The sequence below is a fragment of the Pan troglodytes genome, chromosome 1 (genome assembly GCF_028858775.2).
Source record: "Pan troglodytes isolate AG18354 chromosome 1, NHGRI_mPanTro3-v2.0_pri, whole genome shotgun sequence".
In the NCBI taxonomy this organism is placed as follows: Eukaryota; Metazoa; Chordata; class Mammalia; order Primates; family Hominidae; genus Pan; species Pan troglodytes.
Window position 1 is genome coordinate 33,450,489 of NC_072398.2, and position 13,016 is coordinate 33,463,504.

Sequence of the window (13,016 nt, forward strand, 5' to 3'; positions counted from 1 at the left end):
GATATTCTTCCCTCTCTTAATCTCTGAGAGTTAACACTTTTACTAATACAACTCTTGTAATAAGCAGCCTGGATAAAGAACAAAAATCTCAAATTGCTCCAAGCGTAAAGACAGTCATCATTACTTACATTAGGAGTTAACAGATTAGAGATCTTTTGTAAAAGATTAATCGGCTGAATTTGGTTACTCCTGTATTACAATTTTATGAGGAGAATAATAGCAAATGTAAGACCAAATAAACATCAGCTTGGTGCTGACCCGTATACAAACCATCCATAAACCATATATTATGAAGTATGTTCCCTTGATTTGAACAAGACTTGTAGCATTGCCTTGGCCAAAAGAATCATAAAATATTTTCACAATTTAGGGGTTTTTCTTATGATACCATAAAGGAAAAATGCATCAGGAACCCCCTTGAAATGTACATTAATAACTTAGCTTTGCTCTAAGACAATACTTGGAAAACATCAGTCCTAAGGAAGGTTATTTCAGAAAGATATGAGACATTGAGCGAGGCAAAGCATTAAGGTGAAAACTACTTTGTTTAGCCAATACAGGCATTAGAAAGACCTTTTTAATATCTACTTGTCCCCCTTATGGGAATGTGATAACAATCTTAACAAGTTAAGTGTGGAAATTGTGCTAAAAAATAACTAGCACAGGCCGGGCGCAGTGGCTTACGCCTATAATCCCAGCACTTTGTGAGGCGGAGGTGGGCCGATCACTAGGTCAGGAGTTTGAGACCAGCCTGGACAACATGGTGAAACCCCATCTCTACTAAACTACAAAAAATTAGCCAGGTGTGGTGGCAGGCACCTGTAGTCCCAGCTACTCAAGAGGCTGAGGCAGGGGAATCACTTGAACCCAGGAGGTGGAGATCGCAGTGAGTCGAGATCGCGCCACTCCATTCCAGTGTTGGTGACAGAGCGAGACTCTGTCTCAAAAAAAAAAAAAAAAAAAAAAAAGAATAACTAGCACAGTAACAGAAGCATCCAAAGGGTCACCATTCTGGGAGATTTCTGATACATTTCCCCTTCTCCCATCCTCTGCAGACTGGTGGACTGCTTCTGTTCACGAATGTTTGCTTTTCTCCTAGAATAAAATCAGGAGGAGAAATGTTGGGTTGAGAGAAATTGGGAGCATTTAGAATAATGTTCCTCTGCACTAAGAGAAAAATAGACTCAGCAATTTCTAGAAATATCAAGGTTTCAAGAAATTACTCCTCAAGTGAAAATTAGGAGGCAAGAAGTGATTCTACAAAGTCAGTAAACTCTAGTTCTGTTTGGAACTGTGAAAAAACACAGTAATTAACTCTATGATGATTATTGAATTGTGACATATTCCAAGATACATTTATTGTGTTTATTTGAATGACAAAAATTAATGTGAAGTATAACTCTAAAGAGACATAACATAAATAGAAATTGAAAATGTACAGTGCCTATATTCTGTACCTGGCTCTATAAAGAATAGGCCTTTGTATTTTTCAAATAATATTGGGTGTAAAAAGCACTTGGAAATATGTTGAAAGGGCAGAGTCCAAGGTCTTCTCACCAGAAATTCTGATACAGGTACCCAAAATCATTTTGATGACCATGGCTAAGGAATATATTGTGACAAAGACTTCTCTCAAAGAAGATTATTAAGAGGCAATTTTCAAGAGAGAACAAATGATTAAATTCATTGTTTTCACAGCAATGTGATTATGGCAGCTTAGTGGCAGATGTTGACACTCCATGTAATTAAAAATTTTTAAGGCAAAATACAATAATTAGCCCTTTGGGGTAGGAAAGAGTAAATAAAAGAACAATTTCATTTTTTTAATGAACAACAAGCATAAATGTGGTAATAGTCTCTAGTTAGATTTAAAAATATATTACATTAAAAACAGAAATTCCACTGAAAACTGACATATTAATCTATCATTTTGCTAGTTAATTACAGAATTTGTGGCTAAACAATTTTAGTTTTTATGCTTATTAAAAGTAGTTAATCTATGTTTTCTATGACATTTTACACTGTAACTTTTTTCATGGTTACAGCAGAAACCTTAGAGAAATAAACCAACAAGTCAGTCAGTCCTAATTTTCATTATTAACGACAAGGGAAGTTTCTGACTCTACAATCATAACTGTGTGTGCACCCACTCATTCACATGTGAAAGTGTTCACCAAACCCAAATAATAATGTATTTCAGCAGCAACTTTAATCATCTTTAATCTTTTATTATTAAAGAATAAATATGTTCAGTCTATGAGAACACATGGACACAGGGAGGGGAACATCGGACACAGGGAGGGGAACATCACACACCAGGGCCTATAAGAGGGTGGGGGCTGGGGGAGGGATAGCATTAGGAGACATACCTAATGTAAATGATGAGTTCATGGGTGCAGCAAACCAACATGGCACATGTATACCTATGTAACAAACCTGCACGTTGTTCACGTGTACACTAGAACCTAAAGTACAATAATAAAAAAATATATATATGTTCAGTCTAAACACTGTAGGAACAAAAATATCCTGAATAAATCAAAGATGAAGAACATCTTGGCTTTTTTTTGTCTTGGCCATAGAATTTATAAGCCTTACTTGCTTTTCTTCCCCAATAATAACTCTTTCATTTTTCTAGGGGAAGCCCACACACTAAAGAAAGAGAGAATACACAACTGTTTGTTCACAAGATATTTTATTTATTGATTTTTATATGGGTTCATTGCAACTAAAAGATCGGGACATATTGCTAAAAAGTTTTCTATGTGGGATCTCTGCTGCTTCTTTCTCTACCCTATAAAGACAGAATCAAATATTGGGGCATTGTTTCTCAGTGGGAATCATAAGCATAACCTGTTAGTATTTTTACCCTGAACCCTGAACTACACTTCAATACTTTTATCTCTTGCTTAGCCGGGCATAGACAAAAATCCACAGTGATATTTTAGACAAAGAACGTTTTTACCTCAGCAGAGACAGAGACAAAGACAGAGAGACAGAAGGAGACAGAAAAAATAATATGATTCACAGGTTCTTTTTTCCTTTTCTCCTAGTGGTTTGATATAACAGAGACACTGCCTCGTGGTACAAGTTTTGTGAAATTCATAATGCTTCATTATCTCAGTCAGCTTTCTCTTCATTCTAACTGTTTTCATTTTCACAGTAGCTCATGTAAATAGGTTGATCCTGCTTTGCATAAGCATGTTGATTTATATGAATGCTATTTTGATCTCAAATTGATTGAATACTAAAAAGAAAGTCTAGGAAAAAGAGTAATGTATTATGAAGGACTCCTGCCAAAGACAAAATAGCCTACATACACTCCCTATTAGTGATGGGGAATTTTAAATTGCCTGGTTTTCGAAGAGAATATTTCCAAGGAAATATAGCAAAACACTATAATACTGAGGCCCAAGTGTTTTTAAAATCCACGGATTAAATCACATTTTGGAACTAGAACTCCACCTAGTAGAAATTCACGTAACACAGGAAGGCTGAGATTTAGTACAATCTACAACACTACCATTAAAAAGCCTTAATAGTATTTATGATTCTATATCTACATTGAAAATGAAAGAAAAGTTAATGTTCATAAGCCAGAGCCAGAACTGTGCTGAGCACTTGCTATGAATTATGCTTATTTCATCTCATTTTCTTTCAACACCCTATGCCTGCACTACTTCCATCTCCTATTGCTGCACAGTAATTAATTGGCAAGTTGTTGAATTTTTCTTTTATTATACCTAGTTGCACTTTCTTCCTCATTTTCTTCCCCATCCATTGTAGCCTGAATTTAAATTCTGCCTGCCCTTAAATCACCAACCAAATTTCTGCTCTTGGCAAAAAATGTCATATCAATATTTGCACCTTACTTTGCATTCCTTTGTCAAGAATATTGTTTTAAATCTTGTCATTCATTGTGTAATAATAGGTGTCCCCCCCACCACTTCCCAGAAAGATATTTGCAGTAAAAGAGGTTGTTCTGGGGCAGAGTGAGGAGACAGGAACCCTCCTCATCAGCCCTGAAGTCTGACTTCTTCATGAATAACCTCCACCTCCCCTCCCTAGTGTAAGTCTGACCTCACCTATTTCTGAGGGGACTCTGAGAGCAGCTGCAGTTGTATTCTGATGGATGGACTCTAACGTCCATGAAATCTGGCTCTCCCATTGCTAGCTCCTTACTTCCCTATGCTTACCAAAACAAACCTCCCTCACCTAAGACAACTTGTACATGTCTATCCATCCTTGCAAGCTAAGACACCTTAACCTAATCTAGAATTGCAGGTATTCGTCTATGGACAAGTCGTTTAATTTTCATGATTCTATTTTATTTATGCATATGGATGGCATACAGAATCAAAAACCCTGCTCATTGAAACAGGCACTGGAGAGCAGAATTCTTGTTTCAGCACTTGTAACTTTTGTCACCTTGAACAAGATAGTGAAATTTTCTGAGGCTCAATTTCCTCACCTTTAAAAGGGGACTAGTAATACAGTCTCGGCTCACCTTACAAGGTTTCCATTGGAAGGACTAAATAAGCTGACATAAGTTAAAGTGCTTTGTGAAATGTAGAGTTTATACAAATGTGAGTGATTATTATGCAAATGATGAGAGGATGTATCCGAGCTCTAAAAAGAGCAGGTGTATCTATGTAAGTAGGTTAGTTGTCTCTTTTAAAAAATGAGGCTCCTGGCAATCCTATCAGCAAGGGGCTGGAGATTTGCATTTGACAGCAACCTGAAAACAATTCAACATCAGAAAATTTACTTTCACAAAGGAATCCGGAAAAAAAGAAAAGTATGAAAACCACTGATAGGAGTTGACCTAACTACTAAAAATCTGTCTAATGTTTCTTCTCTTGAAGATATTATTGATGCAAAAGCAAAGTAAACAAAAATGAAACTAAACTCTCACTGCAAAATATTCTGATAGGTTTTTTCTTTTTTTCCCCCACAAATATCTCCTATTTTGAACATTCTGCATGCTTTTTTTTTTTTTTTCAATACTGCATGCCTGGAATGTGTGTACTGTAGAATCAAACAAGTTTTTCAGATTTGTCTTTAAAAGCTCAGGGGCAAATTTTTAGAAAATATATAATGTAGAAGAAACACAATGAGAAAAAAATTTCCTGAAGTTAGGCTTTCACATGAAAGCTTACTAAGGAATACTACTACTCCTAAACACGCAGACAGTCTTCTTGTATTGCCATTTAGATCTATCATTCTGATTGATCACTGTGTAGTTGGCTATTATTGGGCCTAATTTAACCCTATACACTCACACATCCATCTACTCTGTCTATTGTACCTGACATTCTACAAATTACTTACTCATGCAAATGACGACCTAAGGCAACCTTTTAGGATATTCGTGTTTAATTATACAAATGGTTCTTGATAAATAAGATTATACATCGTTCCATATGTTTATTCCCTCCTTGATGAAAGGAAATTTAATTTTCATGCAGATTTGTTGGGGACAATGTTTAAGAATTGCTGAGTTTTATGTAGTCTGCAGATCCATCCAGTCTGCAGAAGCTGACAAAATCACTCCACTTCCCACACAGAGATGAGCAGTTTTTTCATTAGGCTTAAATCAACCTGCTGCATTCTGAAATCCTAAACGGCCCCCTTTGTGTTCACATGGTGAAAGGCAAAAGGCAAAAAATAAAAATAAAAAAGGAACAGCCTGCTCTCCTTGCTCTCCTGTGTGATTACAAAGTTGCAAGATCAAAGTTTATCTCTTCCTGTTGTGTTTAGTTGCTTTTGGTTGCCAATTTCGTTTTTTTTCCTTTCTTTTTTTTTTTTTTTTTCCAGCCTTAGGGTATCTTGCTTTTGACAGTCTTGTTGCTTTCTCTTTGGAGGTCTGGGCAGTGAATTCTGCAGGAAAAGCCCCCAGTAGCTGGACATGGTGCAGAACCGGGCCAGCCCCACCAGAAGGTCTCAGAGCCCCCACGTTCCATGCGATCTCTTCTACCCAAGCAGTGGTCAACATCAGTGCCCCTGGGAAGCCCAACGGGATCGTCAGTCTCTACAGGCTGTTCTCCAGCAGCGCCCATGGGGCTGAGACAGTGGTGAGCAGCAGAGCTAAAAATCCAGGACTGGTTGACTTTTAAAAATCATTACTATGAAACCTTTGTTTTTATGTTTTTGTTTTTCCCTCCATCTTTCTTATCCTTCTGTTCTCAGTTGCTCTACGGTGAACTTAGTAGCACAAATATCCCTCAGAGAAGAAAAAGTGAACCCTGAGGAAACATACAGAAAGTATGTAAACTCTTAGGGAGAGGGATGCTAAAGGTGGTATTAAAGACTCCACAAACGTAAGAAACTAAGACTTTAAAGGCAATCATACTAATTTAATTTAATTTAATTTAATTAGAAAACAGATCAACCACTTAGAGTGGTGGCACATAGTAAGAAGTTGGCAAATGGTAATTATTGGTGGTGTAAATGTTAGTATGAAAACAAAATAGAGCAAAGAATATCCTTGGAATCTCTATTTTGACATGCACAAATCTCTAATAATACATGGAAAACTCTCATTCCATGGATGATTTCAAGAAAGTTCTAACCCTTTAGAAGAGAGAGCAGAGCAGCTCCATCAGCATAGCCCTAGCTCCACTGTTTGTTCGTTAACACGTTTGAGGCACACTGGGAGACAGGAGAGATTGCTCAGGGAAATCATCTTTCACATTGTGCGTTAGCCAAGCCACTTCCCAGAAGCGATGCTAAGAATCAACTAGACCAGTTCCTGCATTATTTAAATGAAGATACCAGCAGTCAGCACGATGAAGACTCTTGTCTCTGTGGTATAGCTTGTGTCACTCTCAAGTTTCTCATGAATAAGTGGAGATTATAATACTTTGTTCACACAAACATTGTATAGAGATTGTGCAGATCCTGGTATTACACTATGCATTATTTAGGCCAATTTAGGGAACAATTTGGGCAAGTGTGGAGAATTCCTCTGAGACCAGAGTGTCAGGTATTGAAACACAATTTCAACAGATAACTTACATACAGGGAGGCTTGGATTGAATGTTAAAGGAATATTAGCATATTTTCTATAGGGCTTTGTACTCAATAAATATAGATGATATAAATACAATCAACCCTTGATTATCCATGCTTATAAAATGATAATAAACTAAAATAATTTATATTTGGAGGGCATTGTATGCATTTTTTAACAGCTCTTCTTAATCATATGTTCTTTATGTCAACATGAACATTAATTTCAGTTTCTGAACTCTTGTTCCGAAGAGTACTTATTAAAACCAGTGAGGTTAAAAATTTGCTCAAAATAAACCAAAACTTTATAATCCTACAAAGATGATTGAGAGAAGACTATGATATTTTGTAAAAACCAACACCCTCAGAGGAAGAGATAGACTTTCAAGCCCTCCAATACTTATACCTGATTTTAATGTAGATCTGAAAAGATTTTTTGACTGAGAAATTGCATGCAAGTAACCATGGCAGAATATGGACCTTGGTGAATGCTGACTAGACATATAATTGGAAGGCAGATTTTGTTTTTTGAAAAGACATCACTCTGAGGGTCATAGACTTTGATCAACACTTTGTGTGTTCTGTGCCATTTTCTAATACCTTTCTAAGGTAATAGATAATCGATAATATTATGCCTTGTGATTTCCATCCTGCTACCTCAAACGTCTATTTAACGGTTACATTATCAGATTTTTCACCTATTTGTCATACCTCTCTAACTGAGTTGGTAATTTTTTTAGGATAAACATCATGCTAAATGCCATGTTGTGTCTCCCAGAGTGCCTGGCATGGTACTCCATTTGTAGGAGGTGGGATCTTGGATAACATTCATCAAACACCTTTAATGTTTGACACTGCCTTTATCTAGCCTTCCTTCCTTCCACAGCTATCCGAAGGCATGGCCACCCAGCAGACTCTCCATGGCCTTCAAGCCTTCACTAACTACTCTATTGGAGTAGAGGCCTGCACCTGCTTCAACTGTTGCAGCAAAGGACCGACAGCTGAACTGAGAACCCATCCTGCTCCACCCTCAGGACTGTCCTCTCCACAAATCGAGACGCTGGCCTCAAGGACGGCCTCCTTCCGGTGGAGTCCCCCCATGTTCCCCAGTGGTGTCATTCACAGGTAATGGGTCAGGCAGAAGGATGAAGAAACTAACAGGGCATGTGTACAGACATATGAACTCATGGTATAGCCTACTCTGCACCTAGGCTATGAACCTGTATAGCTACCTGGCACTCCCCAGGGAGGACTTGCTTATTGAACAGATATCTGTAGCAAAGTAGACAAACAAATTGATTTGAGTGGTAATGTTACCTGCGATGTATTTAAATCATAAAAGCAACTAATGATAGAAAGAACAACAAAATAAGTTTTACATTAAAAAGACAATGCAATGTGTTCGTATTCAATATGCTCTTCCTAATGGTTATCTGGAAGCATTCCTTCTACCAGCCTTCACTGGAACATAAGATACCTCCACAGTTAAATCAGAATTGCCCTGATCTAATTTAAAATATTGTCATAAACCACTGTTTGAAAGAAAAAAGAAGACACTGGACTCAAAATCATTTAGAAAAAAAATTCTTTATTCTAAAAAGAGAAGAACCATTTATGTCTCTCCTCTTAAAAGAGGGAAATGTCTTATCTCTACCAACAAGGATCACTAGTTGCTGGGTAAACAGCAATGTGTGTGTAGATGGTGACTTCTCTTATCATTTCTCTGGTTACATCTGCTGCTCGTTTCCAATAGCATTACATAAAGTGTTTCTGAGAGCAGTTTCATGCAAATGGAAATTTTAAAGAGCCTGTAGCTCTGTGAAAACAAAATGTCTCCTCACAAAATAGAACTGGTTTTAAAAGAGAGAGTTAAACTAATTCCATTACCCGTCTTGACTCTACGTATCCATTCTCATTTTAGCTATGAACTCCAACTCCACGTGGCTTGCCTTCCTGACTCAGCCCTCCCCTGTACTCCCAGCCAAATAGAAACAAAGTACACGGGGCTGGGGCAGAAAGCCAGCCTCGGGGGTCTCCAGCCCTACACCACATACAAGCTGAGAGTGGTGGCACACAACGAGGTGGGCAGTACGGCTTCCGAGTGGATCAGTTTCACCACCCAAAAAGAATGTGAGTATAAGTGGCTGCTACCATCAGCCAGAGAGATTGGAATGTGGTCAGGAGAAGCTTGCCCTGAAACTCGGGGAAGCCACTTTTAAAAACAGATTGAGTGGGCTCAATAACACTGAATGTTACTGAAGCATTGATGAGGATGACTACTGAGGAAAAATGCCTACTGGATTTAATAATATGGAAGTCAAGGGAAAATTTAAGAAGGATTTTCATGTGGGGATAGGGTAAAAACAAATTTAGGGGAAGTTAAACGATCAATGGGAAGAAAGAAAATGAACAAACACTGGTAGACCATTTTTATAAGAAGTTTTGCTACTCCTTTTCTTTATAAATTACATGGCATAATCTCTAGTATGTCCAGAGAGCATTGAGACATAGCACTATTAGGAAAAGCAAAAGGGCAAGTGAGTGAAAGAAAGAGCAATCAACTAATTAATTGGCGGCTTCCTTACATTTTTATATAATACAGTCACACATCGCTTAACGATGGAAATATGTTCTGAGAAATGCATCGTTAGGCGAGTGTCGTGAAAATATCATAGAATGTACTTGCACAGACCTACATGTTATAACCTACTCCGCCCCATAGGCATGTGACTGTGCTGAATACTGCAGGCAATTGTAACACAATGGTTATTTGTGTATCAAAACATAGAAAAGGTACAGAAAAAATCTGATATAAAAGATAAGAGGGCCAGGCACAGTGGCTCACGCCTGTAATCCCAGCACTTTGGGAGGCCAAGGCGGGTGAATCACCTCAGACCAGCCTGACCAACATGGTGAAACCCCATCTCTACTAAAAATACAAAAATTAGCCAGGCATGGTGACACATACCTGTAATCCCAGCTACTCAGGAGGCTTAAGCAGGAGAATCACTTTAACCCAGGAGGCAGAGGTTGTAGTAAGCCGAGATCACGCCACTGTACTCCAGCCTGGGCAACAGAGCAAGACTCCTTCTCAAAAAAAATCAAAAAATGTAAGAGATGGTACAGGGCAGCTCCATTATAATCTTATGGAACCACCATCATTTCTGCAGTCTTGCTCAAAATGTCATTATGAGATATATGACTATAACTTAGATTTTATAAGGTATATGCTTTCATTGTTTAATAATGGCAAACACAAAAAGTATTAAGAATAATAAGGGCTTATCAGAACCGACTGCATAATTTATGGAGTCCAGTGGAAAATGAAAATATGGAATCCTTTGCTGAAAAATCATTAAGAATTCCAAGACAGTAACAGTAGAGCATCAGGCCAAGTCCAAGACTCTTCTATGTCACAGGCCCGTGCAACAGCACAAGTCACATGCCAAGGAAGCTGGTCCAGCTTATTATACCCCAACCCAGAGACAACCACTACCAATATTTTGGCATAATCAATTCCTTTAATCTCCTTTCTATGGGTAATTTTTACTCTATGGCTGAGATACTATAACTAAAATTTCATAGTCAGCTTTTTATACTTGACATTATTGTATTTGCATTTCCCATGGCATTAAAAAAACTCTTTAGCCACCAATTTTAATGGCTATACAATATTCCATATATAAATTAATTGGGACATTTTGGTTTTTTTTTTAATTTCCCATTAATAAATATGATGAAAAAATCTTTGTGAACAGATCTTTGAATGTCTGGTTATCTTCTTAAATTAAATTTTGACAAATAGAATTTGCTATTAATACATCAAGTATTTTAATATTTTAAGGCTTTGGATACTAGTTTCATGTTTGCTTTCAAGAAAGATTATGTCAGATTATAAATCTTACCTAAAATACTCTATCTGGCATTGAATATGATGCCAATTTTAAAAGCAAGAATTACGCATTCATAAAGACCAATGTCTCACACAAGGAGCTTAATGTGTCTGAGCAACAACATGGCAGGATGTTAGTAACAGATCACGTTTACAGAGGACTTGTTTGTTCCTGGCAGTATTTTAGCATTTTACAAATAATTCTTACAACAGACCTATTATTATCCAAATTTACAGATGAGAAAACTGAGGCAGAACTATAAACTGTGTACTGCGATTCCAGGATGCCATTCATATAGACTATGATCTGAACTGAGGCTCTTGGAGTTAGACAATGACGTGGCCCTAAACTAAGGCCAGAGCTTAAGTAACCTGGCCAGTTTCCACATCTAGTAAGTGCAGTAATTACTCTGAACTCATGGTCACTGAGCTCAGCTGCTGTCTCAGTACTACTCTTTCCCTGATCAATTCATTTCCTACTCTCTGTAATCAAGACTTCAAACCATCTCCACCTTTGCCAAACCTCCCTCTGCCACTCACCCTTTCTCCCTTCATGCCCACAACCCGGCTCGCCCATTTCTCCCTTTATTCTCTGCAGAACTCCTTGTCTTGTAATTTTCCAGGAAAAGAGATGTCTTCAGTCAGTAATTTGCTCCATTTCCCACTGCAGACAAAGCTACCTGCATATACCCCATTGCTGTCAGTGACAAGGAAAGGGTGGTCCTTCTTCCGTCTGAAATAAACCTGCCTCCTGTGTAGTGAATTTCATCCACTTCATTACTCACCATCCCTTCTCTCTCCTTAATCTTTCTGTGTATCTCACTTTGATTCAAAGTTCCTTCTACCCTTCTAACGTTAAAGCAAACAAGCTCCTCTTCCCCTGCAGTGATGTGGACTCTACTCTCTCTGACAGCAAAACTTTCCTGAGGAACGGTCTGCAGATGCTTTGCCCATATCCTCTCTTCCACTTACTCTTTAACTTCCTCAGCACTGGATGAAAATCCCTTTCTAAGTTTGCCCTTGGCCTCCATACTGATATATCCAGAAGGCATGTATCTACAGGAGTCACCTTCACTGACTTTCCAGTAGCATTCAACGCAACTGAACTTTCAATGTTCAATCCTTTTTTAAAAAGTGGTTTACCCCCATTTTCATTACAACCCTCTCCTGGTTTCTCCTCTACTTCTTTGGATTTTCATTTTTAGTCAACTTTGTTGGTTGATCTTCTTCCACTGCCCAAATCTTAGTCCTAAACATTTTAACTTTGTCCCCTTGCCCTTTCTCTCCTCCCTCCTTTCCTCCTTCCTCATCAGGTGAGTTCATCTGCTCCAAGGCTTTGGTTCCAAAAGCCAAACTCCAGTGGTCACCTCCTAGCCAAGTGCTCTGTTTTGAAGTGTATACCCCTCCACCCAGCTTCCTCACAGACATCTCCCTCTGAATTTCTCATAACCAGCTTACATTGGACAGGCCCCAGACAGAGCTTGCAACTTTCCCCTTCAAGCTATGCTTCCTTTAGTCCTCACTTTCTCCATTTTCATCTCCAGCACTGGGCACAGTATCTTAGATTCCAATAAATGTTGTTTAATGAATAAGCGAGTGCACCTAACACTGCATGTTTATTGTTGACACTGCTCAATCAGCATTTTTTGTCACCCATACTATATTCAAAGCAAACTGTAATGATTCTTAATGTGTGCTGTCTGATTTTGTAATCTCCTTCGCACTACATCCAGAAGCCAATTTTGCTAAATGTTGCAGTTTTTTGGTTGATGTGGCCAGAAAGCCAGAGAACAGCTAGGTGAGCTTTGTAATTTATAACCAATTCCCTTTTGAGTCATGAAGCTTAGCTTTTGCCAGAATTTTTTTTTTCTTATGCTTGGAAGAACAAAGTGAACTGATTTAAGATTTTCTTCCTGTGGCCAGGCACGCTGGCTCACACTTGTAATCCCAGCGCTTTGGGAGGCCAATGGGGGAGGATTGCTTGAGGCTAAGAGTTCAAGACCAGCCTGGGCAACATATCAAGACACCCATCTCTACAAAAATTTTTTTTTAAGTAGCCAGGTATGGTGACATGCACCTGTAGTCCCAGCTACTCAGAAGACTGAGGCAGGAG

The 13,016-nt window shown here is 38.3% G+C and overlaps 1 protein-coding gene across 1 annotated transcript in view; it reads left to right on the forward strand.

The window, feature by feature from the left end:
* The window catches only part of USH2A (usherin), a 798,713-nt gene that overhangs the window by 764,459 nt on the left and 21,238 nt on the right, over positions 1 to 13,016 (forward strand). The window contains exons 64-66 of the mRNA XM_016938662.4: positions 5,865 to 6,074; positions 7,898 to 8,136; positions 8,933 to 9,141. Of these exons, the coding sequence (XP_016794151.3) occupies positions 5,865 to 6,074; positions 7,898 to 8,136; positions 8,933 to 9,141 (658 nt within the window). The remainder of the gene's footprint in view (positions 1 to 5,864; positions 6,075 to 7,897; positions 8,137 to 8,932; positions 9,142 to 13,016) is intronic.